We start from the raw sequence: 25,698 nt of genomic DNA on the forward strand, positions 1-25,698 counted from the left end.
CCTGAGGAAGGGAGAAGACGGGAAAAGAGGGACAAATCTATCTGACTCACAAACAAGCCCTGCTGGGTGGTTTCAGAGGATTCCCAACACCAGGCACAGGGATTCCACCTTCCAGCACTGATGGCCCAGCCTGAGTATGTGAGAGCCAGGGTTACAGAGCCAGGGTTACAGAGCCAGGGTTACAGAGCCAGGGTTACAGAGCCAGGGTTACAGAGCCAGGGTTACAGAGCCAGGGTTACAGAGCCAGGGTTACAGAGCCAGGGTTACAGACACCATCACCCCCCAGGCACAGCTCCTCAGCTCCTCCAGTCCTTGGCTGCTCCTGTTCCTCACAGGAGCCCGTTCTCTCAGTGCTGAGATGACAAACAATAGCTGCAGCCCAAAGAGGGGGGGAAAAACCCCCCCAGCACACCCAGCCCAACACACCCCACATCCCAGGGCTGCACAGCTGCTTCCTCCTGTGCTCTCTGGCAAAGGACATCAAGGGCTTGGCAGATTCCAGCCAGCTCCCAGCGAGCCCCCCTTTGGAAATCCCAGCAGAACAATAGAGGATCCCATCCAGCACTGCTGGGAGGCTGGAGCAGGGCAGGCTGTGCCTGGACAGTAGCTGCACACCCCGGGCAGGCTGAGCCTAATGGACTTAGAGGGGTTTAAGAGCTCGGGAAGAGGAGCTCGCACCAGGGAACTGCCCATCTCTGCTGACAGCCCCACTCTCTCATTAAGGATTTTAAGCCTGCCCTGAATGAAAGCAACAAACACACCAGCAGGAAGCTGGGAGTCGGTGGAGCGAGGAGATTTAGTGGGAATCAGTGCCCAGGCTGGAGTGGGGGGGGATAAAAAGCACCAAGGGCAGCTGAGAAAGGGCCACGGGGACTCTACACAACAGGCAGTGCCATCCCCTAAATCACAGAGTCCAAGGGAACCTCCACCCATACAAAGCACCAGTCATTTTTTCCAGAAGCAAGTGGACATTTTCACTACATTTCTAGAGAATTAAGCATTTCTTTGCTGCAGAAGAAGCAGTGCCAGAAAGCCAAAGAGCCCCAGAGCCAGGGCTGGTCCAGCCGCACAGTTCCTCTTTCATCTCTGGGTGCAAAGAGAAACAAAACTGGGGCTGGTGCCTGGGGAACAATGCAGTGCTGTGTACACACAGCCAGGGACTTGGTGAGACACTGCAGCTCTGTGGTTGCTGCTTTTGGATGCAAAATGCTTGGTTTTATAATTCCAGCTCAGCCACAAGTCACTGCGTGACCACTGCTGTCACCTCCTCCTGTGCCTCTGCCTCCCTCCTCCTCCTCCCCTCACCATTTAGACTCTTGCTCTCCACCAGGATAAAACTGACCCTGATAACAGAAAATAAAAGCACCCAGAGTGAGGTAGAATATGATCTAGTCTTCACTGGTTCATCTAAATACCTTTCTAAACCCCACTCTAAGCTCACACAGCCTTGTACTCTGACCTCTCTTGGGGCAGCTCCACTCCCTCAAGTCATGCTCAGATCAAAAACCAAGAGGTGAGGAAGCCACCTGGAAACATTCCCTTCCAGCAAGGTGGTGACCTCCAGGACGACCTGGGAGAGACCTGGTGTCACCACACTACAAATTTGACTGAGCTGAGCAGCTCAAAACCTGCTCAAAACCTCTGCCATCCTGCCCACGAGCTCCTTAATAGCAGGGTAAGGAATTAGGAAGCTGAAGGCAGCCCATGTGAGGCTCCTGAACCTCCCAAGATACACAGGCTCATATCCCCAGTGTCCATCTCCATGTTATTAGGAGAACTGCTAGACAAGTTCAAAAGGCAGCTGCCTTCCAAGTCACCAAGCCAGGAAAAGCTATAATTTCTCTCACTGTAATTTCTCTCTGTGATTATAACAGTGGTTGACTGAGTCAACACAGGCAATGTCAGCAAGAGATTTCACCCAAGGACAGCAGAGACCCAGGGAAGAGGTAGAGCTTGGGAGGAGGGGCTGAAATGTGTGTGGGAGCTGGCCTGGATAGCTGGAGTTCTCACTGGGATATTAAACAGGCTCGAGGATCAGAGAGACAGTAAATATACAGAGCTTAACTTCATCCCTTCCCAAGGGCTGGGAGCAGAGGAAGGTGATCCTGCCTCTGCTGAAATCACAGGGAGTTTTCCCACTGGTTTTGATGGGGATTTTACCCATCACAGGCAATAAGCAACCAAACCATCAGCAGGCTGGGAGAGGCCACCCTGGTCCTGGCACTGAGTCTTCCTCCTCCAACAGCTCCAGGGACTGCTTTATATCCTGGGGCATCAACCTATTTCAAGGTGGGAAAAGAGGGGCTCAAAAACAGGGTGTCCTGTGCAGGGACAGGAGCTGGACTTCAGTGACCTTGATGGGTCCCTTCCAATTCAGAGATATTCTATGAATCTACAAAAAAAATGCCATTTTTAGCTCACAAAAATTGTGGCTCCGTGGATGAGAAAGAACCTCTTGTAAAGGGTAACTTCAGGCAAAACTCTGGAAGGACTGTTCTCTTTCCATGGAATACAGGGGAGCTCAGGGAAGCAACCCTGATGGGTTGGAGCATCCCTAATACACCTCCCTCCTGCAAAACCTTCTGTGGATCGTTCTGGAATCCTCCTTTCATCCTAATGCCCAAACACTGCATTCTGACATTTGAAAAGGGCCAGAATCCAAGTTTTTTTCCAGAGCAATGTTATCCTAAAGCACACAGGGCCGTTCCCCCTCAGCTGACGGGCCCACACTAATATTGTTTTACGGTGGGGACAGAGAAAAAGGGTCGTGCCAGTCATCATCTCAGAGCAACAGCCCTATCACAACAGGTCATGTGAGCCCAGCAAAACCAACTCTGTCTGTTCCTACATCAGCAAAGTCAGCTGGAGCCTTGCCTTTGGCACTAGGGAGGGCAGAGACAGAAGGATCATAGCTGGAATTCCTGCTCAGATGGCCCCGGGGGAACCAGCAGCCAGAAAAGAAATCAACCCTAATTCCTCAGTGAAGCAACCTCGGCAGGGCTCAGGAAACCAAGGGTTGGGGGGAGCACAGAGGGTGTGGAGAGAAAAAAACTGGGATCAGCACCCCCAGCCCTTCTCCCTCATCCCAGCTGAGCAGGGGGTGAGTTGGGAATTGGAGCCAGATCTGCTTCCCACCGGGATAAATCACTACAGACAACACAGGTGCCCCATTTGATCCCAGAGTCCATTTGATTCCCCACCTCTGATGCTGCAGTGATGAATTCACTGGAAAGGGCAAAGGAAGCAAAGGAGAACAGGGCTTGGAAACAACAGGTTACATTCCTGAACTCCTGTGTGCTCTCCCTGGGAATTAAAGGAGCAACATGGAATCCGAGCTGAGCTGCAAAGGAGCTCCACTGAAACTCCAGGGGAATTCCTGGCACTGCTGAGGTCGAAGCCCAAACTCTCTGTTACTTCCCCAAAGCCAGAATTTCACCCCAAATTTTGACAAACCAACCATCAGTAGGAAACGTGGCCAGGACTCTTGTTTTAATTTCACTGCGAACCGTATGTAAAATAAATATTTCCCTACAATGACTGGAAAGCAAAACAGCCTCAAAGCCACCCTCCTGCATGAAAATGGGAAATAAATTCAAGCATGAAGCTGACCAACCTGTTTGCTTGCCCAAAATCAGGGCTGTGTATAAACAGAGGGAGTAAAGGTATTTGTAAATAAATCACATCAAGTTTGCTTAAAGCACAAATGAAGAAATGTGGGGGGGCTTTTTCCCACAAATCTCACATCCAGAAAGGCTTTTTTTCCCCCCAAAAAAAGCCCAGGAACAGAGGCACACGGTGGGACACGTGCCCATGGGAGGAGCAGGTTCTTTGGAAAAGTCCCAGCATTTAAAATATACAATGATACAGCTCTGAGAGTGCAATTTTCAGGCTGTAATTTGTCTGCAATATTATGAACCCAGCTCGCTAAACACTGTCCTACTTATCATAAAAGGAAAAAAAAAAAACAAAAAACCCTCTGCCATCAACCACATCCCACCTGCTCTGGGAAAGGCCACCCACCAAGAGCACGTTCAGGAGGGCAGCTCTCCCTGCTCCAGCCTGGAAAAAAACTCCTGCAAACGCTGGAATTCTGCTGAGAAAACAGCTGAGCTGACACAGGGGCTGAAGCTTTGAAGCCTGGTTGGATCATTTATCCTGATTTCCACAGCTCCAGTGGCTGATTCCCACCCTTCCATCATCCTCATCAGTCCAATTCATGTCCTTGCTATGAAGCTTTGGTTGTTGTTCAGAGATATTTTGTATTTTGGTGTCTTCATGTGAGACACTCAGGAGGGGTCAAGTGTAGTGACCTGTCCACTGTCATCATCCAAACTGTGCTTGTTTTCCACAGCTGTAAAAAGACAATTTGTAAAAAGGGGGGTTCTCCTCCCACCTCCCCGACTCAGAGACATATTACCAGCACCATTAGAGGGATATTCAGGTATATTCAGTCCCAAAAGCAATAGACATATTTGCAAATAAAGGAAGCCCAGGTGTTTCTGAAGCACTAGGCTCTGCGGGGGTAAAATCAGGCAACAAAACTAAAGGGCTGCTCCAGAAAATTTTCCCAAAGCAATTTCTGCTTGAAACATTTTTCAAAAAGTGCCACTGAGGGAAATAATGCTGCTGAAAGGTCGGAGGCAGGCGACAGAGAATGTTATTTTGATCTAATTCAGCTTAACAAGGAAGAACAAAATGATAACTCAAGTGTGAACCAGGTGTATTAATAACAAAGGAACGACCAATGGAACGAAGTCAATGAACTGAAGCTGAATTTTCTGAAAAGAAAACACCATTTCACTGCTATTCATTTAAACTGACAGCAAAGACTTGAAGAAAAACTGGATATTAGTGCACACAATGAGATGGTCTCCAGCTCCTCTCCCACTTCACATTCCCTGGGTGAGGTTACCTTCGTGCACAAACCTCACACTCTGAGGGGAGAACACCATGAAAACCCATTTTCCAGGTTATTTTAGGAAGATTTATTTGAAGCATTAGGCCAAGCTCACAGGCCAGGCTGTGTCTGCACCACTGGCTCCTACTCCCAAGCTCCAGATCAATCAACCCAAGTCCAGGGATAAACCTCCAAGAGATGAGGATGTTCCAGTCCAAACTGAGCTGGGTTTGAACTGAGGAGGGTTAGGCTCATCCCTGGCTGTGCCTGAGATCTCTTTATATCCCTGGATTGGACAAGATATCCATGGATTGTACCAGCACCTGTCCTGAACCGTGGGCTTTTATTCCCCTGGGCTTGAACTCCCCTCCTGTGCAAGGGCAGCACCTCAGAGCACACGAAAGACTGAAAGATGCTCAGACATTGCACCACTTCACACCTTTATCCCTCATCCCTGTGTGCAGCAACAGACTCCAGGGCACCATGGAAGAGTTCACACTGCCACAGAGGGGTTTGTTTTTTCTCCAGCTCAGACAACATTCCCAACAATGACTTGCTGACGGAGTTTTAAGACCCTGGCTCTGACGGGCCAAGTAACACAAGCAGGGACAGAGAAGCCTGGAGCTCATTCCTGAGGCATTTTCAGAGGCAGAGGGGAACACCCTGAGTGTCTAATCCTGGTGTCAGCAGAACAGTCAGTCTGTCTGCCTTTTTATTTTGAGGTATTTTCACTTCCCAGTCCCTCTCTTCCCCCCAAAAGAGGAAACGAGCACAAAAGGAACCATCTTAACAAAAAGCTGAAGTGGGCACGTGAAAATCCTTAAATAAGTGGCCCAGTTCTCAAAGACACACAGAAAGAGCTCCTGGGTGTGAACAGTATGATGGACATCTATCCACAGACATCGTGGAGACAGGAACTGAGGCACAGGAACGTGGGGAATCTGCTCCTCAGCCTGGAACCAGAGGTCACAGTGTGACTGGTTCCAGCAGGAGCAGACCCAAAAATCTGCTGGAGTCACACAGGCAGCCAGGCAAAGCCTGCCAGGGGGAAAGGACTGCCAGCTGTGAGGTGGAGAAGTCCTGGGGTCTTGCCTTTCCACCCCTACTCCCCCCCAAACACCAGCTCTTCTCAGCAGCCTGGACAGACCTCAGAAAGCAGCTGGGCCCAGATGTGTGACTTCCACAGCTCCTGAGCTCACGGGAGACAGAGATTTGCCGGGACAGAGAAACCAGGCACTTACTGATCATGGTGGTGCCTCCAGCCAGGGCAGCCTTGGTCCCTTGGAAGAAGTCATCAGCAGATGTCATGCCCTGCTCCGGCATCTGGAAGCGGGTGTGGACATCGATCCCCCCGGGAATCACCATCCTGCCGTGGGCCTCGATGGTCTTCACCCCCCCGGGCACAATCAGGTTCTCCCCGATTTGCCTGGGGAAGGAAAGAGGTTGCCAAGAGCAGGTGAGGCACAGCCAGGTGGAAACAGACACCCCGGGGCTAAGGAACCCGGCTGCAGTTTGCTTTTTCCACCTAAAGGAGGGCAGGGGAGCAGCACAACACACGGGGAGAGGACTTGATCCTTCCCCTTGGAGCAGCTGCCTAAGTGAGAGTGGGGTGTGCAATTCCTTCAGGACATCAGGGCGATAATAAAGGAATTATTTTATACTTTTGTTTCTACATTTATATATTTTTTTATATTTATGTATTTATATTTTATATATTGTATCAATTATATATATAAAAATATAAATTATAAGTACATTTATAATAAATTATAATGTATTATATAATTATAATGTAATATATTATATTACAATATAATATAAACATTTATATTTTTGTTTATTTCTATTTCTATCGTGGTTTATATTTATTTATATTTTATATATTTTATCAACTACATATAAATATAAATATATTTATAATAAAGGAATTATTTTACATTTTTGTTTATTTCTATTTCTATCGTGGTTTATATTTATTTATATTTTCTATATTCTATCAATTATATATATATATAAATTATAAATATATTCATAATAAAGGAATTATTTTATATTTTTGTTTATTTCTATTTCTATCGTGGTTTATATTTATTTATATTTTCTATATTCTATCAATTATATATATAAAAATACAAATTATAAATATATTTATAATAAAGGAATTATTTTATTTTTTTTGTTTGTATATTTCTATTTCTATTGCGGTTTATATTTATCTACTTACATTTTCTATATTGTATCAATTATATATAAATTATATATACATTTATAATAAAGGAGTTATTTTATATTTTTGTTTGTATATTTCTATTTCTATCGTATTTTATATTTATCTATTTATATTTTCTATATGGTATCAATCATATATATAAAAATATAAATTAGAAATATTTATAATAAAGAGATTATTTTATATTTTTGTTTATACATTTATATTTCTATCGTGTTTTATATTTATCTATTTATATTTTCTACACTGTATCAATTATAAATATAAAAATATAAATTAGAAATATATTTATAATAAAGGAATTGGTTAATATTTTTGTTTATATACTTGTCTATCATGTTTTATATTCATCTATTTATATTTTCTATATTACATCAATTATATATATAAAAATATAAATTAGAAATATATTTATAGTAAAGGGATTATTTTATATTTTTGTTTGTATATTTACATTTCTGTTGTATTTTACATTTACCTATTTATATTTTATATATTATATCAATTTATATATATAAACTGGTATAAATTTATATAAATATATAATATATTTATGTATTTATATATAGTAAGAATATATTATTTATATAAATATAAATTGGAAATATATTGATAATAAAGGAATTATTTTATATTTTTCTTTAGATATTTACATTTCTGTTGCATTTTATATTTATCTATTTATATTTTATATATCAATTTATATATATAAATGGATATAATTTATCTATATATTGATATACATTTTCAATTTATGTATATAAATGGATATAATTTATCTATATATTGATATACATTTTCAATTTATGTATATAAATGGATATAATTTATCTATATATTGATATACATTTTCAATTAATATATATAAATGGATATAATTTATCTATATATTGATATACATTTTCAATTTATATATGTAAATTGATATAATTTATCTATATATTGATATACATTTTCAATTTATATATATAAATGGATATAATTTCTATATATATTGATATACATTTTCAATTTATATATATAAATTGATATAATTTATATATATTGATATACATTTATATAAATATAAATGTATATATTTACATATTTATATATAGTATAAATATATTGTTTATATAAATTTATATAAATATAAATTAGAAATATACTTATTTTTTTAACACAGGAAGGAAGAGGTGACCAAGTGGCAGCTGAACCCTTGATCCCAGCTCTCCCACAGCCATCCAGACCTCAGCACTGCTTTAGGAGCACTGGGAGAATTTTCTGCTTCTCTCTTGTCTCCTTTCCTGCACGAGCACAACTCCAGGCAGACCCTGGTTCCCAAATTCCTGGTGAGAGCCTCGGAGGTGCCTCCAGCCCAGCTCCTTTCCCAAGTGCAGCAGTGGATGACACCCTGCAATTAATGAGCTGTCCCTGGCTGGCTCCTTTAACTTTTAACCTTGATTAACAAAGCACATGTGCTGCCTGTTTATGCAGAACAGGAAAATTCCTTGTTTGCAACCTCTGGCTTGTCCTTTTGTGTTGTTTTGTTTTGTTTTTTTTCCTAGGAGTCATTTTCCAAAGAAATCTGTCATGGATTTAACGTGCCAGAAAGGCATGTTTTCGGGGCTGAAAACACCAAAAGAGGTCTGAACCTCTTTGGGTTTGACCTTTGAGGGGGGGCTGGATTGATCTCTGCATCCCAGAACCAGAGAGGTCAGCGCTGCAAGAGGTCACCTAAGTCCAGCCTCCCATCCTAAAACAGAATTAACTGGGTTAGGACGCTGAACTCTGGATTCAAAATATCTGAAGTCATAACTCAGTAAAACATTACAACACGGATAACTTCAAACACATGTGTCATCTCAGCATGGGGCTGCTCACATGGCTAAAATTAAGCACATGTAAGTACCTCCTTTGAGCCAGTGGGGTTTGGGCCCAGTTGTTTATTTAATTCAACACCTTGTTTTTAAAGCCCCTTCATTAAACACCAGGATATACGTGAAATATTCTTTTTTTTTTTTTTTTTCCCCCACTGCAGTTTAACAGAGCTCAGTGAGACTGAGGCATTGCTTGCTCTCTGCAGTGCATTTCTGCACAGCCCCAACCACAGCAGAAGATCAAGATTCACTTACTTTATCAACCCATCCTCCATGTAAATGTCTGCATAAAAAGACTGGTCGTCATTAACTATTTTACCACCTTTGATCAAGAGACGATCACTCTGCAACAGAAGGAGACACAATTACTCAGAGGGAAGGCTGGCAGTCTGCAGTGTCACTCCAGAGATAAAAGGGGAGGGAAGGCATCAAGCTCTGCATTATTCACCAGAGCACTGTCAAAACACCAGTCAACTGCTGCACTTTCAACTGCAAAGATAAAATATTGCACTGCGGCCCCGAGTCCTTTCATCACACCCGTGATCAAAAAACATCAGGAGGGGGTTTATTGGCAGCTCCACTCCTACCTGCAGCTTGGCAGCACCACGTGCAGCAGCAGCAGCAGCATTAAATAATCCTCACAGGGGTGTGGAAGAGCCACATCTCTATTTTTGAGGCACAATTTCCTATCTGCACCCACACAGTGGAGTCACTACTTGGCTCAACGTTGAGTCAACTGCTGTCAGGGAAATGGCCCAAAAGTCTGTTGCCAGGGGTTACACAACACAAACAACCTCCTCTGGTCCAATTTAGTGATGTCTCCCTGCAGTGGATCCTCTCGGAGCCCTTCCAGAGCTCCACTGCACAACCAGATGGAAGCGAGCAGGGAGCAGCACCCGGAGTTTGGGAGAAGGATTTATTAAGATTTCCTCGAATCAGAAGGCACTTTGGCAGGAACAGGGAGGTTATTACAACAAGGCAGCTATCAGGCAAGGTGATTTTATCACAGCACAGGGTACATCTCGCCTCTGCCAGATTTTTTTAGGGCAAAAACAAATGTATCTTTTTTTTTTTTTTTTTTTTTTTTTTTTTTTTTGCAGTAGCCACAAACCAAAGTGAAACACTCTGCAGAGCTCTGGGTGGGAGGAGAGTTAAAAGTGGCTGCTGCACCCCCCTGGCTCCTCCGTTCCCCACATCACAGAGGCATTTTTGAAGCAGATGAATGTTTAAGGCAAAGCACACACGTTATGCAGTGTTTGGTTTAAACCACACCTTGGCCCCCGAATCTGCACTTGTACTGACTGTGATTCTTTCTCCTCCTCCCAAAAAATGCCTTTGGGAGAGAACAAAGCGATCCCAGCACAGCCAAGGGCTCGGGGAACCAAAAGCTGACTTTAACAAGGGGTGGGAAGCAGGAATTTAACTCAGAAGTGCCCTGAACTTACAGAAAATATGTATAATGCAGTGACAGTGCTGCTCAGGGCCCTTATTTCAAGGAGCAGCTCCACTGCTCAAACAGAAGGAAGAATCAGGAGTTTTCCCAAAAAGCTGAAGAGTTGGAACACCCAATTCTCAACTGACACAGGCTGACACGGCCCTTTTAACACCAAAGAGGCCACAGGAATTTCATCAGCTCCTGTTTTATCCCATTACATCCATCTTTTACACAACTGCTGAACATCTATGAGATGGCAAGTCCTTCTCCCTCTTTTTTTTCCATCTCCTTCCTCCTCCTGCTGCAACGGGAGACTCTCCCTGGGCAACGCCACCGACTCCAAAACCAAAGAAAACCCCAAGATTTAAATTTAGGAGCTGCTGCCAATGCCAATGAGCCGGGATGAATTGAGGTGGGGTGTGAAAAACCCACCTGTCTTTCCAGGCCAGCCAACTGCCCTACATGTTTATCACCTCCAGAAGCACTGCAGTGCTGATGCCACCTCCAGAGCAGGCTCCCTGTGCCAGCCCAGTGAGCGAGTTTGGCCTTGGATGTCACCCCCAGCCCGAGTCCCAACGCACTGGGCATCAGTTAGGGAGGAAGAAGGAAAAATATATATGTATAGTGGCCATAAAAATGCAGCCTGGGGCATTTTAATGATGCTTCTGCTAATAAGCAGGGCTGCTGCTGAGGATTTAGGGGTCTGAGATGAGGGTGAATCCTCCTGCTCATCTCCAGCACCTTGGAGACAAAAGCACAGGCAGTTTGTGTGAGGCCCTGCCAGTAAATCCATGTTATTCACCCTGTGGATGCAGAGAAACCAGGGCAGCCACACATCCATTATCCTCCTTCTTCAAGCTTTAAGTCCCAGCTGGTAATTCCAGGTTTATACCACGGCAAATAAGGGCAGAATGTGATTTTCCCCATCCCTTCACAGGAGGGTTGGGCGCACACAACATAAATCAGAGCGTTCAGCCAGAAGAAAAATGCGTCATGTTACTCGTGGCCCGTGACAGGGGTTCAGCAGGAACCTCCATCTCCCTTTCAAACAGCTTTTTAAACTCTTTACCGTTGGATCTTGGAGGGGAACTACCTCCCTACCCCAAAAAAAAAAAATTAAAAAAAATAAATTAAAAAAAAAAGGATGCTTCGTTTTTCACAATTCTGTGCATCCCCCGCGTTTCTTCCCCACTGTAATTGTCCAACCCAGCGGCTCCTGCCCAAATACTGACACGTCAAAGCCGCGTTTCCGAGCTCCCTTTCCTGCCCCCGAGGATGAGGAAGGAGGACGAGGATGGGTGTGTCCGTGGGGCTGGGCAAGGAGCGGCTGGCAAGGATGAAAAACTCCCGTGTCCAAAAAAAAAAAAAATAAAAATAAAAATACAAACAAGCAGCGGCTCCAGCAGCCCGTTAGACGGGAATGTCTTACGTAACCAAAAGTTGGTACCCTCGAATCCGCAATACCTGCCCTAAATCGGCTCCCACAACAAGGAGACCGAGGGAGGGGGTTGGATTTTACATAACGGCTCCTTCCCTGCTCCCCCAGGATCGCTCCGAGACCTGCGCCTTGCCAGAAGCTTCTTGGGGAAGAAAAGGCGATCCTGGACCATCCCCGGGCGGGGATGGAGGGGCTCGGGCTGATCCCCCCCCGCCCGGAGCCGCCCCTTCGCCGGGATGGGGCGGGCGGGGATGGAGCACAAACCGGGGGCACCGAGCCCACCCCGGAAGGCACCGAGGGCAGGGACCCCTCCCCGGGAACACCCCGAGGGCTGGCAGAGCCCCCCGGGGGCAAGGAGAGCCCACCCTGGGCACACCCCGAGGGCAGGGACCCCTCCCCGGGAATACAGCGAGGGCTGGCGGTCCCCACTCCGGGCACACACCGAGGGCAGGGAGAGGCCCCCGGGGACAAGGAGAGACCACCCTGGGCACATCCCGAGGGCAGGGATCCCTCCCTGGGCACATCCCGAGGGCAGGGACCCCTCCCTGGGCACATCCCGAGGGCAGGGACCCCTCCCTGGGCACATCCCGAGGGCAAGGACCCCTCCCTGGGCACATCCCGAGGATAGGGACCCCTCCTTGGGCACATCCCGAGGGCAGGGACCCCTCCTTGGGCACACCCCGAGGGCAGGGACCCCTCCCTGGGCACATCCCGAGGGCAGGGACCCCTCCCTGGGCACATCCCGAGGGCAGGGACCCCTCCCTGGGCACATCCCGAGGGCAGGGACCCCTCCCTGGGCACATCCCGGGGGCAGGGACCCCTCCTTGGGCACATCCCGAGGGCAGGGACCCCTCCTTGGGCACATCCCGAGGGCAGGGACCCCTCCTTGGGCACATCCCGAGGGCAGGGACCCCTCCCTGGGCACATCCCGAGGGCAGGGACCCCTCCCTGGGCACATCCCGAGGGCAGGGACCCCTCCTTGGGCACATCCCGAGGGCAGGGACCCCTCCCTGGGCACATCCCGAGGGCAGGGACCCCTCCCTGGGCACACTCCGAGGGCAGGGACCCCTCCCTGGGCACATCCCGAGGGCAGGGACCCCTCCCTGGGCACATCCCGAGGGCAGGGACCCCTCCTTGGGCACATCCCGAGGGCAGGGACCCCTCCCTGGGCACATCCCGAGGGCAGGGACCCCTCCTCGGGAATACACCGAGGGCTGGGACCTCTCCCCGGGCACACAGAGAGGGCACCGAGCCCACCCTGGGCACACCCCGGGGTCGGGAGAGCCCACCCCAGGCACCCCCCGAGGGCACCGATGCCCCCGCCCGGGGGTCCCCTCGGTACCGCGGGGGCGATGCCGCCGAACCCGCCCCCGGCCGGGGCTCAGCATCCCCCGGCTCCGCCGACCCCGGCTCCCCCCCCGGAGCCCCCCCCGGGCTCTGCAGCACAGGAAGCGCCGCATTATCCCTGATCCCATTATCCTGCCCCAGCCCCGCATCGCTCCGGCACACAAAGGGCTCCATCCCCGCGCACCCCTCCCCCTTCCCCGCCGCTATTCCACTCACCGTGATCCGCGGGATATTTTTCTTCCCCTGATAAGACATCTTGGGAAAAAAAAAAAAAATCAACCCCCGGTGCGTTTATGCGATAAGGTTAATTATTTTTTTTTTTTTTTGCTGTTGTTTTTAAGAGAGAGAAGCGCGGCGGCTGCTGCACCGCTATTGTCTCCCCGCTCGGCAGCGACCGCTCCGCGAGACCTCCCCTCCACCGGCGTGATTAAAAAAAAAAAAAAAAAAAATTAAATAAAAAAATTTAAAAAAAAAACCCAACAGGATAAAAGAAAAAAAAAATAAATCCCCAATTAGAGGCCAAACCACAGCGATCCCGGGGAAGGGGAGAGCGGGGCGGGGGGGGGAGGCGAACCGTGCTCTCCGCAATGGCAGGAACGGGAGAAGCAGCCAGCCCTGCGCGTCTCCCTTTCTTCCCTGCGCCCGGAGCCCGGCCCAGCCCCGGCAGAGCCCAACCCAGCCCCGGCAGAGCCCAACCCAAGCCCGGCCCAGCCCCGGCCAAGCCCGGCCCAGCCAAGCCCGGCCCAGCCCGGGGCGGCAGCGGCGCATGCGGCCCCCGCCGCGCGCGGGCCACGCCCCGCCCGCCTCGCCGCGCCATTGGCTGAGCGCCCGACGGGATGCAAATCAGCGGCGCCCGCCGCCCAATGGGAGGTCGGAAGACGCGCCTGTATGCAAATGAGGGCGGGTGGGAGGGGCCGCGCGCTGCCGGCGGAGAGCGGGGGGGGGGGGTGGATCGGGAAAGGGAGAGGGACGCGTCGGGATAAACCGGGATAAATCGGGACGCACCGGCCCCTCCCCGCGGCCACCGAGCCACCGCCCCGCGGGGGAGCTCCGGGGTAGCGGAGCTGCCGCGCTGGGCGGGGAGGGCAGGGCGGGGCGCAGCGGAACGACCCCCGCCCATCCCGCGCGATGCGGACACCCCCAATCCATCCCCCGACGGGGATGCGAGACCCCCAGGAGGAGAGAATACGACCCCTCCCAGCCCGAGGGCTGCGGACACCCCAATCCATCCCCCAGCGGGAATGCGAGACCCCCGGGAGGAGTGGAAATGACCCCCCCTCCAATCCTGGGGGATGCGAACACCCCCATCCATCATCCAGCCCCCACGGGGCTGTGAGACCCCCGGGAGGGGAGGAAGTGACCCCACCATTCCCGGGGGATGCGGACACCCCCAGAGGAGCCCGCCGGGGCTGCGGGACTCCTGGGAGGACAGGAAACGACCCCTCCCATCTCGGGGGCTGCAGACACCTCCAGTCCATCCCCCGACTGGGATGCGAGACCCCCCGAGATGGGAGGAAGCGACCCCCCTCCGATGCCGGGTGATGCGGACACCCCAATCCATCCCCCGCCGGGGCTGTGAAACCCCCGGGAGGGGAAGAAGCGTCCCCCTCATCCCATGGGATGCGGACACCCCATCCATCCCCCATCAGGGCTGTGAGAGCCTCGGGAGGAGAGGAAACGACCTCCCCATCCAGGAGGATGTGGAAACCCCAACCCAACCCCCGCCGGGGCTGCGAGACCCCCGGGAGGAGCGGAGGGCGCCCGGTGTGGAAAGCACCGCCTTCCATCTTCTTTGTCCCACCCTGCCCCTCCCGGAGCTCCCGATCAGCCAATTTTAGCGGAGAAATGAAGGTTTGAAGCCGCTCCCGTGCAGCAAACGGGGAGGAAACCCAAGCTTTGAAGCTGCTCCCGGCCCTTTGGTTTTCCAGTCTGCATTTTCCCACACCTTGTCCAGAAAATCCATCCCGGATCCACCCCACACACACACACCTGTGGTCACTAACCTGAGCTTTAGTGCCAGGGAAATGTGGGCTCAGAGCTACACACCCAGGCATTGGGGGTCCTCTCCGGTCCCTCCGACCATTCCTTACTATTCCAGTGCTGCCAACTCCGTGTTCCATGTTTCAGTCACACTTGGAGTGTTAAATTTCTCACTCCCTGAACTCCATAAGCTGGTACTTCAAGGAAAGAAATGTATTAAATGGTATAAATATTTTCCTTGTTATTCACGGTGCACTTGGCCCAGTGCAGGGATGAGGTGGGATTTGGGAGCAGGCAGGTCCCTCTGGCAACAGCTGTGCTGGGGAAAGGCACAACACACCTTTAGGAGAACCCACAAATAGCACAAATCCATTGCTGCTTGAAGGCTATGGCAGATAGTTGATGACCCAAGACTTACCTTCTTCCCTCAGCCAGGAGGGAATTTCACATCACACAAGTTTCTCCTGTCACGAAATGTGATGACCTTTACACCCCCAACACGTGAAGAAATGAAACCTTTACTATATATCAGAAAAAAATCATTATAAAGGCAACATCTGTTCAAACAGACGCCTACCAGGACCTTCTATGTCCTTCCATCCACAGGGATTTATAAGGAAAGGGATCAAGGAGCTTTTCCTGGCTATAGGCAGGACATCAGGCAGCATTAAGGAGCTGATATGCCAATCAGTTAATATCCAATTAGTAGCAAATGAAAAAGTGGCTCATTATGACAGTGGCAAAATGATTAATTTGTCAGCCTGTAGGGCTTTATTTTGATTTAATGATTAGAATAGACAATACTAAATGAGTTTCCCTGCCCCTCTGATCCGTGCTGGGAGAAGTTTTGAAGCCTCAGCATGTTTTTGCTCAGAACGTGGAAGCAAAAATCTGCCTCAGATCTCTAAATTTAGGCAGTGCAACTGTTCCTTTTCTGCTCTTTAACACAAGTTTTGCTCCTCGGTTTCAGATCAGAGTGATTTTGTGCCTCAGGTCAGAGGGGGCCTTCAGTAAGAGGAACCACCTCAAGGGGCTGAGAGGTGGCACCGAGGCCCTTGGGCAGCAGATTAAAGATGCTAAATCCAGCTGCCAAGTTCAAGATCCTTCCCCTGGCAGCACCAACAGGATTCTAACCACAAACACGGGCCCAGAAAACCATCCATCCATCCTTCCATCCATCCATCCATCCATCCATCCATCCATCCATCCATCCATCCATCCATCCATCCTTCCATCCATCCATCTCCCACAGGTCCAGTGCTGGGAGAAGAAACAGAAACCCTTGAAGGGTGATGATGTTCTCAGCACACTGAGCCATCTAAAGCCCATTTCAGCTGCTCAAAGACAGCTATTTCAACTCCTTCTTTTTAAAAAATAAAAGGCTCCTTGCTGCACATGGGCTAAATGCAGAGCAGCAGAATTTGGAGGCTGAGTATTCCATACCCATCTATTCCATACCCATCTATTCCATACCCATCTATTCCATAACTCCAATCCAGCAGTGCCCAGGGTCACAAAGCAACAACCAATCTTCAGGTGACACTTAGCTTTTCTTTCCCATCAAGAACCTAAGTAGTGCAGAATAAAATAAATGGAGAGATTAAAGGGCTGCAGAACACGGTGGTTCAACAGTCAACACCCACACAGCACCAGATTTTTAAAAGTTCACGTGATTTAGGACAAAACTGAGCTCCCAGGGGTGTCCTTCCAGCTCCATCACACCAATGTGGCCCAATTTTGTTTCCTTTTAGCAATGAGCTAAAAGGTTGTCAAAATACCTAATTTAAAAGTTAATATAAATGGAAAAATGGACTTATTTAGCCTTGCTAAACAAAGGAAGGGATGTTACCTGCTGTATAAACACACCTGAGGTGATCAGCAGGGAAGGAGAAGAGCTAAGGGTAATGTTGGGATGAGAACAAGTTGGGAGCAGAGTCTGGAATTACTGAGGTGTATTCTGCTCTTTTTGGCTGGTTCTGAGGGGGCTTGGAGCCACCTGGGATACTGGGAGGTGTCCCAGGGGGTGGGACTGGATGAGCTTTAAGGTCCTTTCCAACCCAAACCATTCCAGGATTCCAGGATTCATTCCTCTGCTAAAGCTCTGGTTTGTGTATAAATTCCACCTGCAAGTTCAATGAGGAAAAACAACTCCTTATGAAATGGCAGGGGCAGGAGTTGGGTCCTTTGTTAAGGGAACTGAAGCCCTCCTCAGGTCCTGGCAGGTGTGTATCCAGCCCAGCTCTCCTCCAGGTGCTGTTACCTGCCAAGGTACTGCAGGAAGAGATGGGATTTTGGGATAATGTGGATACACTTTGCCTTCCACAGGTCTGTTAGTGCACAGGGAGGGCTGAGCAGAAGAAATTAGAAGGTGGCAGAGATAATAAGAATTTCCAAATCTACACTAATAAAGGCAAGGATGAAGCCTGGCCAAGTGTCCCTGACCCATCCTTAGGCTTCACGGGAATATTGGCCAGAATTCCCACCAGCCATCCTGGCACCAGGTGCTGCAGCACATCTCTTTGCAGCAAAAACTTATCTCATCTTAAAATTTGTCTAAATTTGTCTTCTGGAAAGGTCTGGAGGGAAAATGGCACAAGAAGACGAGAATCTCTGTGCAGTGATAATCTGTGCTAAAATAAATCATCACAGGCACCAGTGGAAATCAATTTACATCAGCTCTGAATCCTAACTCACAGATTCTGTGAATAAAGCACTTGCTTGGCAAAGAATTTTTATTCCCACTGTGGAGCTGCTGGAAGGTTGGGGAAAAAAAAAATTATTAAAAGAGTTTCTTCCTCTGTGGAATTTTAGTGTAATGGCAACAAACTCCACAGAATTTCTGCAACACCCAATTGCTTTTCCTCCTACTGGATTCTTGAAGGTTTATCCAAAAGGACATTTTGCCATGGAATTAAAAAAAAAAAATCACCTTTCAAATGGAAATCCACATTTTGAAGTGCAGTGGAAAGAGGGATGAGAGATGGATTTGAAGCATTTCCTGGAAGGGTCTGAAATTCTGGCTCTGGATTTCCATGTAGGTTTGTCAAAGACAAATAATCCCATTCCCTGTTGGAGAATCCCCCCCTCCCAACCTCAGTGAGGGTCTTGCTGCTGTGATCAGAGGCAGCAGGGCTGGGCCAAAAGAGCTTTCAGGAGTTCACCCACCAGGAGTTCACCCTAATTTTCTGCCATAGTTCTCCCCACTCCAATCTCTGCCCAGTCTCAGTGACTTGAAAGGAATTTCCCATGGATCCAGCAACCCCCTCCACCTCAGGAAGTGTTGGGAGCATTAAATCCAGGCTGATACATGGCAGGAGGAGTTACATCTGTCCTTCCCAAAACATGATGAAAGAACTGTCGCTATAAATCAAATAACAGGGGGGAATTACACCTCCCAATGAGCATCTCTTGTTTTATTCTCTTAGGTGAAAAAAATAAGTGCCATGAAATGGAAATGACCACAGAGGTGAAACGTGGAGGAGGTAGAAATAATACAGCTTCTCAGAGGAACAGCTTAATTGGTTCTGAATCCAGACTATTTTAGGTTAAAAGGGGGAGATTCACTTTCTGGCCACACAAACAGGTCAATAAAAACGTGCATTCGATCTGCAAATTAAAATTAACCTTCCAATTGATTTTGTTTCTCTTGCTGTCCCAGGAAGCCTTCAGAAGGTTCAGAAATAACCTTTTAAAGAGGCTGTTACTGTTGTGGTGTGTTTGTTGGGGGAAATGTCCTGAGCCTTTCAGGTGCATCCAACAGAATCAGCCTTAAATGAGCCCGAGCTGCTGCTCCCCATTGAATTTACCAACCTGTCACATAATCAGGAATGAGCCAGCCCTCTTCAGGGTTCTAGGCAGGGATTGCTCTGTCAGGGGTTGTACAATTCACAGCAAAAATGTGCTGTCCTCTCCAAACCACTCACAGCCACATCCTGCTGTGCCCTGCACTCTAAATGCAGAATTTCTGGAACAAGGGCATGGGACATTCGGGCACCCCTGTCACTGCCCTGCCCTTTCCCCCCCTGTGGCATCCCCAGGCCATGGGAACCACAGGTAGGGGCTAAGAAATGCCTGTTTTCAGGGATTTGCACTGTTTCCTGCCACTATTTGGGGATTGGACTAGATGGTCTCCAGAGGTCCCTTCCAACCCTGACTGTTCTGGGATTCTGTGGTTATAATCCCTTCTCCTTCCCTAAAATCCCTTCTCCTTCCCTAAAAACCTGCAGGGCAAAGCATCAGGCTCTCAGCAATTGCTGTCCCTGTTGTTCCAGCCAGCTTTGCCCACCTCTGAGGTACAGGACAATCATTGCTAAGTGACAAATTGAAATTCTCTCCTCTGTTCTCCACCTTGAGATTCATTCCTGCCCTCTGGGAGGTGACCACAGAACAGGACATTAATATTCACCCAGAAGTGCAAAGGGGTTTGGTTTTTTTGGGAGGTTTCCTGCTGTGCTGCTTCCAGATTCTGCCACTTTTTAGACCAAAAGATGCAGAACACACACACACAACCTTCACATGAGCTTTGCTACCAATGTCATTTCCCAGCTTTATACCAACATCCCAGCAGAGTCACTCAGATTTAACGTGCCACAGGACAGACAAGTGGTGTGGGGAGGGAAAAAACAGAGTTAAGTGATTGCTCAGCACCTGCTAAAAACAGATGGTCATGCCAAAGGATGGCCAAGGCAGTGCCAGAAGGGTGGCACACCAAGGAACTGTGAGATAAAACCTGCACCAGCTCCAAACTGAGCAGGCAGTTCTGGCCCCAGGGGTTCAATTTGTCCCCTCCAGTCTTTAGCCCAAATAATCCATTGGCCCTGCACCAAAGCCCTTTGCTCACTCCTGCATGAAAAAGCAGTACTGGTAAATTCTGGATATAAAACCACCCCACAAGACCCCCACTGGATGTGTGGAACAGCAGACTGGTGGCTCTGAGAGGGACCAAGGAAGTTAAGAGGACTTTGGCATTTGTGCCCATCACTGTTTGGGTTTTTGCCCCAGTCAGACAAACCATCAGGACCCACTGGAAGAACATGCAAGTCATGCTCCTGTAGGATTATTTTGCAAGCAGTGATTGTGGAAACAAGGCTAGAAAAATTGCAGGGCATTGTAGCAAATTGAACTCAGAACTGCATTTCCAGCTGTCTGGAACAGCTCCTTTGTTTTACACAACAGTTCCATTAATGTTCCAGAGTCTGTGATTATTTGAGCTCTCAACAACATCCTGTTATTCATTATTTCTCTCCAGGAACGAACAACTATGATCCTGAGAGCTTTGAGGTTTTAGGAAAAAGTCCAGTCATGTCACAAGCTCCATGACAGTGTTTTGCAAGCAAGTCCTCTCCTGTCAATTCTGAAACAAAAATATTTTCCTGCTCTCTGTTTGTTCATTATTGTTACTTATTACAATAGGCTTTTGTTGGTTTAGACCAGCAGTTTACACACAGTTCTCTCCTCTTCCCAAAAGCCTATGAACTGCTGCTAAGGGGTGCAAAAAAGGGATGTAAAGGTGCTCAGGGGAGCCACCTGAATCACTGGAGTAATGACAAGGTGGCAAAGGAAGAGGAAATTTGGGATACCAGGACTTATCCTTGTGTTGAAGTGTCTCAGCACCTACTCAGGCTCTCGATGCAAACCAGGTTAAAGCCCCCTTTGTTTTTCTCTGTAGACATTCCCTAGAAGGCTGTCTCTGCCCCAAAAGTGTCAACAGGTGAGCCAGGCAGAAGGAATAACAATCCCCACACACGTGGAAAATCTGGGGAATACACCCAGAGAAATGACCCAGGCCAAGAGAGCGATGGCCAAGGTTTTCCAAACCGTGGATGGGTGCACCTCTCTCCAGGCTGATCATCTAAGGAATAGAGGAAAACTGCCCTGGGATGCCATTCCAGCAGTTCCCTGCTCTGGGACCAGGTATCTTCCAGGTTCTGCACTGACTGCAAAGCAGTGTTTGGGCAGTGGAGCTGGGGAGGGGTCTGGAGAGTCAGTCCTGAGAGGGACAGCTGAGGGAGCTGGGAAGGGGCTGGAGCAGCAGGAGCAGCTGAGGGAGCTGGGGGGGCTCAGCCTGGAGAAAAGGAGGCTCAGGGGGGACCTTCTGGCTCTGCAACCCCCTGACAGGAGGGGGGAGCTGCCAGGGAACAAGGGACAGGAGGAGAGGGAACGGCCTCAAGCTCAACCAGCGGAGGGTCAGGTTGGATACTGGGGAAATTCCATCATGGAAAGGGTTGTTAAACATTGGAAGGGGCTTCCCAGGGAGGTGGTGGAGTCCCCTAGGAGTCCCCAGCCCTGGAGATGCCCAAGGAAGTGCTCTGGGCTGGGGGACAAGGTGGGGATGGGGCACAGGGTGGACTCGGTGACCTTGGAGGTCTTTTTCAACCGTGACTGATTTCCACAGGTCCCTGCCCTGGTGCTGTCACAAAATCCACCAGATCCCAGCACAGGACATGGGCTTGCAGGTGCACAGCAGTTCCTGAGAGCCAGGCCAGGAGAGTCAGGCCAAGGGTTTGCTGCCCTGTTGAAGAAATCCCAGCTTTGACCATGACATCCTTGACCTGCCCCAGTGCTGGGGGCTCAGAGCACTAAGCTGGGCTCAGACACTGGACCAGCAGCTCCAGAACCAGTGGGAACAGGGAGGATGACAAAGTTCAGATGGGAAATAGAACTCTCCAAGGCCTGGCAGCTGGGAGCAGCAGAGCTTGGCTCAGCCCTGAGCTGCAGACCTGTTGAATAGGTCACACTGTCTCCAGAGGCTGAGCTGCAAATGCTGCTTAAACTGAGACTGAGCCTTCCTGGTGCCTCCAGAGATGGTCTTAACCCTGAATTATGAGGCAGCAATGACCCAGAGGCAGCACATGATAGATGCCTACAGAATGGTCTGGTCAGGACAGACACAAAGAGATTTGATTACCCTTATCTTGGCCTGCAGGACAATATATTGCTATTTAATGTGGAATAATTACATTCCCTTTTTTATCCTCTTGACAGTTAAGACCTCAGAAAAAAAAATAACAAATAGCCTGTCCATCCTTGCTTTGTTAATTATTCCAGTGGAGATTAAGACAAGATCTCTCTATAAGTGACAGAGAGGATGACTCTGGTTTAAAGCCACAAAGCCAATTTTACCTGCTGAGGATTTAACCATTGATTCAAGCTTTGGGTGCAGTCAGCTGGAAAAACAAAGCTAAAACATTCCTGCAATAAAGTGCCAATCCATAGCATGTCATTCATCACAACAGACTGCACTTACCCAAATATACACAACCCCTCACAACACCATCCACTGGCATCAGTGTTTTGTTAAGCTGATGAGAAACAACTCAAGTGTTTTGCACCATCCCACTATTTCATACCCTCGATTAACATTTATACACCAATCTTTAAAAATAGAACCAAATAACACAATTCTTAAAAATTGTTATTAATATTCTGTGTGGATTCTGGTTTTTCACAGTACTGTACTTAAAGTTTTTATTATGCTGGTACCATTTAATCAGAAAATAACTGATCTTTTCAGAACTGATATATCACCTGTTTGTACTTCTGTCCCACAGCACATCAAATTGTCCAAAATTAGTTCTTAAAGTGTCCTGAATTGCAGAACCTTTGACTCCTCAAGATGAAAAGGCCCTTTATTCTTGAGATGCACCTTGATTAGTCCAACGAGACTAATTAATCATGGAAAACTACTCCATTAGTAGGCACTCCAACATGGTCAAAGCGAACCTCAGGCATGTGGAGTGGCAAACTTTTGTCTGGGTTTGGAAAATCGGGTTTGGAGCAGTGTGAGGCACATCCCCCTCCTAATTAAGGCTGGTGTGCAGGACTTGTGCAAAGCTGGGCCTGCCTTTGTGAGCTCAGGAGAGCAGCTCAAGGATGGAAATAGGGTGGATGGAGCCTTGGGGTCACTGCAGCAGGGGCTGATTTAGGCAGGATGAGTCCCTGATTTCTATTTTTGTAATATGACCTCCAGGAATACTTTTCTGAAAGCAGGGGAAAGGGATGAACGAGCCCATATTCTGAATTCCAGGCAGATTCCTGCCCTGCACATGCAACCCATACCAGTATTAAAAATCGGGAGGCACATCCTAGAAACAGTTTCCAGAAGACAGGACTGCTCTAAACCCACTGGGAGAAACTCCTGCCCAGAGCCAGGAGTTCACCAGTCTGCTGGTGGGTTTTGCTTCATTCATTCCTGCTCTTCCAGCCTCTGCAGAGGAGCCAGCATTGTCAGAGGAGTGCCCAGAGTATTCCATGGCTCAGCTCTGAATAAAGCTCGTTTAAATCTATTTATTGGTGAAAACCAAGTGGGCACGATCAGCCAGACCTCTGGGTTCAGTGGGTTTTGCCTCAGAGAGGGGATGGGCTTTATGACACCCTGGCACATCCAGAGAGTGAGAAAACATCCTCAGGAGCCTTAAAACCCTGGGAGGAGTTCAGTGGGTTTTTAGGAGAATGCCACATTCCTGTCAAAGTCCCAGATCTTCCCGAGTCAAAAATTCCCACTTCAGCCAGAGGCCCTGCTTAAAACTGGTATGGAAATACAGCTCCCAGGGGTCACTCCGGTGCCTGGGAGGAGGGGCAGGTGTTTCTCCTGGAAGAATCCTGCAGGGATTTGATCCCTGTAGGTGGAGGCTCATTGATGCTCCTTTGCTTAACAATCGCATTTGTGAGCCGCATTCGCCGCCTGGGTGGGGCATTTCCCCGCCCTTGTGCCGGGGGAATCTGCCCGAGGAGCAGAAAAGTCGGGGTCTCTCCTCAAACGGGAGGGCGGGGAGGGGAAGGGAAGGGTGTTTTGGGGGGCGGGAGGGGCTCCTTTCTTCTTCTGCCCCCTCCCTGTGCACACACCCAGACCTGCAGAGAGGTCTGGAGAGAAGGCTCCGGGAGAGATGCTGCTTCCCACAGGCTGCCACATGGATGCAGGGGACGGAAAAGCTGGATGTGAAAGGATCCATCCCCTCTGCAGCCTGCGGTGTGCTCGAGTTCACCTCACACACACACACACGGATATAAATACGTGCACCCACCTTGTCATTCAGGTTCTGCAGCGCCTCCTTCCCCGTGGCACTCCTGATCTCCACCTTTCTCCCGAAATCAACAGATGGTTCCCCTCCCTTCCCGCTCTGCCTGGAATACACGGACGGAGCATCCGGACCCAGGTGGGCAACATCCTTCTGCTTTGCCACGACTTTGTTGGATCCTCGGCCCACCGAGAGCGAGTCGAAGTCGATGGTCTTGTTCTCCAGGGAACCTTCCACCGGGCAGAACATGCCACAGAATTTCTGCCGGGGCTTGGGGCTGCCCGAGCCCAGGTTTTTGAAGAAGGCTGGCACCTCTTCCTCCTCGCCCTGCCGCCCGTTCTGCTTCCTCTCAGCCATGGCTCGGGTGGTCTCCCTGCCGAGGGGGAATAACAACAGCAGTAACCAGGAGGGTCCTTCACACACACACACGAGCACACACGCGGGGAGAGGAGAGGTGGGAAAAAAAAGAAAAAGGGGGAAGCGACGGGAAAGCGATGGCTCTGGGTCCTAAAGACACGGCAGCATCAGCTGCAAAGGGCTGTGCCCCGCAGGTCCCCTGCCCCCATCACAGGCACCGGCCAGCCTGTGGCTCTTTGATGCAGCGCAAAGTTGAGGGGAAAGGATGGGGCAGATCCTGCTGCAATCAAGGGAGGAGGTTTCAAGTTCCCAGCATCCAGATGGGGAGGGAGGGAAAAGGAGAGAGGGGAAGAAAAAAAAATTAAAAAAATAATTAAAAAAAAAAAAATGCTCACTCTGCAGCAGAAACTGGGGACTGCTCCGGAAGTGATGCGAGCGGTGAATTGGCAAATGGACTCGATCAGGTTGGAGCAACAGCCCCCCTCGCACCCACCCACCCACCCGCTCCCCCTCCCCTTCCCCGGCGTGCGGCTCGTGGTCCAGGGAGGGGATGTGCAGCGGGCACCCCTCGGGCAGGGCAGAGAGGGGCTCTGCCCTCCTCCCTCCCACCGCCCTCTCCCCCGCCTCCCCCAGCCCCGCAATGGTGGAGCCGGGCAGTGCTCCGGGAATCCCATTGTTCCTCACTTTTCCCGGCGCGGCGGAGCCGGAGGGCGGGAGCAGCTGGGATCGCGCCTGGGTCAGTGGGGCTGCGGCGATGCTGACTCAGCTCCCCGGGCTTTGGGGCATCGCCGGACCCTCCCCACGGGGGGCACAGGGCTGATTGATGGCACTGGAGAGGGGATGAGAAAGAGAGACAGATGGGAGAGGGGTGTGGGAACCGGGGGAGACGGGGAAACGAGCCGGCGAGCGGGGCTTACCTCCGGGAGCCGAAATTAGTGACCTTGCCAGGCAATTAAGGCTCTGCAGTGCCAGGAGCCCCCCGCCTGGCCCCGCGGGGGAGCAGGGGAGGCAGCCAGAGGCGGCTCCGGCGGAGGGCAGGTTTGCAGAGGAGGAGACAGAGCAGCCCCTGCCCTGGTGACAGTGACAGTGACAGTGACCCTGCGCTGGGCGCGGGGAGATGGGGGGAGAGGGGAGATGG

General features: G+C 49.4%; 1 protein-coding gene across 3 annotated transcripts in view; it reads right to left on the minus strand.

The window, feature by feature from the left end:
* The window catches only part of DPYSL2 (dihydropyrimidinase like 2), a 61,194-nt gene extending 35,838 nt beyond the window's left edge, over positions 1 to 25,356 (minus strand). Inside the window, exons 1-4 of one of the 3 annotated variants that reach the window (XM_032712524.1) lie at positions 25,245 to 25,356; positions 24,210 to 24,576; positions 9,242 to 9,330; positions 6,139 to 6,323 (exon numbers count right to left, since the gene is read on the minus strand). In XM_032712524.1, coding sequence (XP_032568415.1) covers positions 6,139 to 6,323; positions 9,242 to 9,330; positions 24,210 to 24,560 — 625 coding nt within the window. In that variant the 5' untranslated portion in view covers positions 24,561 to 24,576; positions 25,245 to 25,356. Of the gene's footprint in view, positions 1 to 6,138; positions 6,324 to 9,241; positions 9,331 to 13,422; positions 13,462 to 13,780; positions 13,862 to 24,209; positions 24,577 to 24,955; positions 25,038 to 25,244 lie in introns of those variants that run through there. The other 2 variants (XM_032712525.1, XM_032712526.1) reach the window with 2 other exon arrangements.
* Positions 25,357 to 25,698: the final 342 nt, after the last annotated feature.

The sequence above is a fragment of the Chiroxiphia lanceolata genome, chromosome 28 (assembly GCF_009829145.1).
Source record: "Chiroxiphia lanceolata isolate bChiLan1 chromosome 28, bChiLan1.pri, whole genome shotgun sequence".
Classification (NCBI taxonomy): Eukaryota; Metazoa; Chordata; class Aves; order Passeriformes; family Pipridae; genus Chiroxiphia; species Chiroxiphia lanceolata.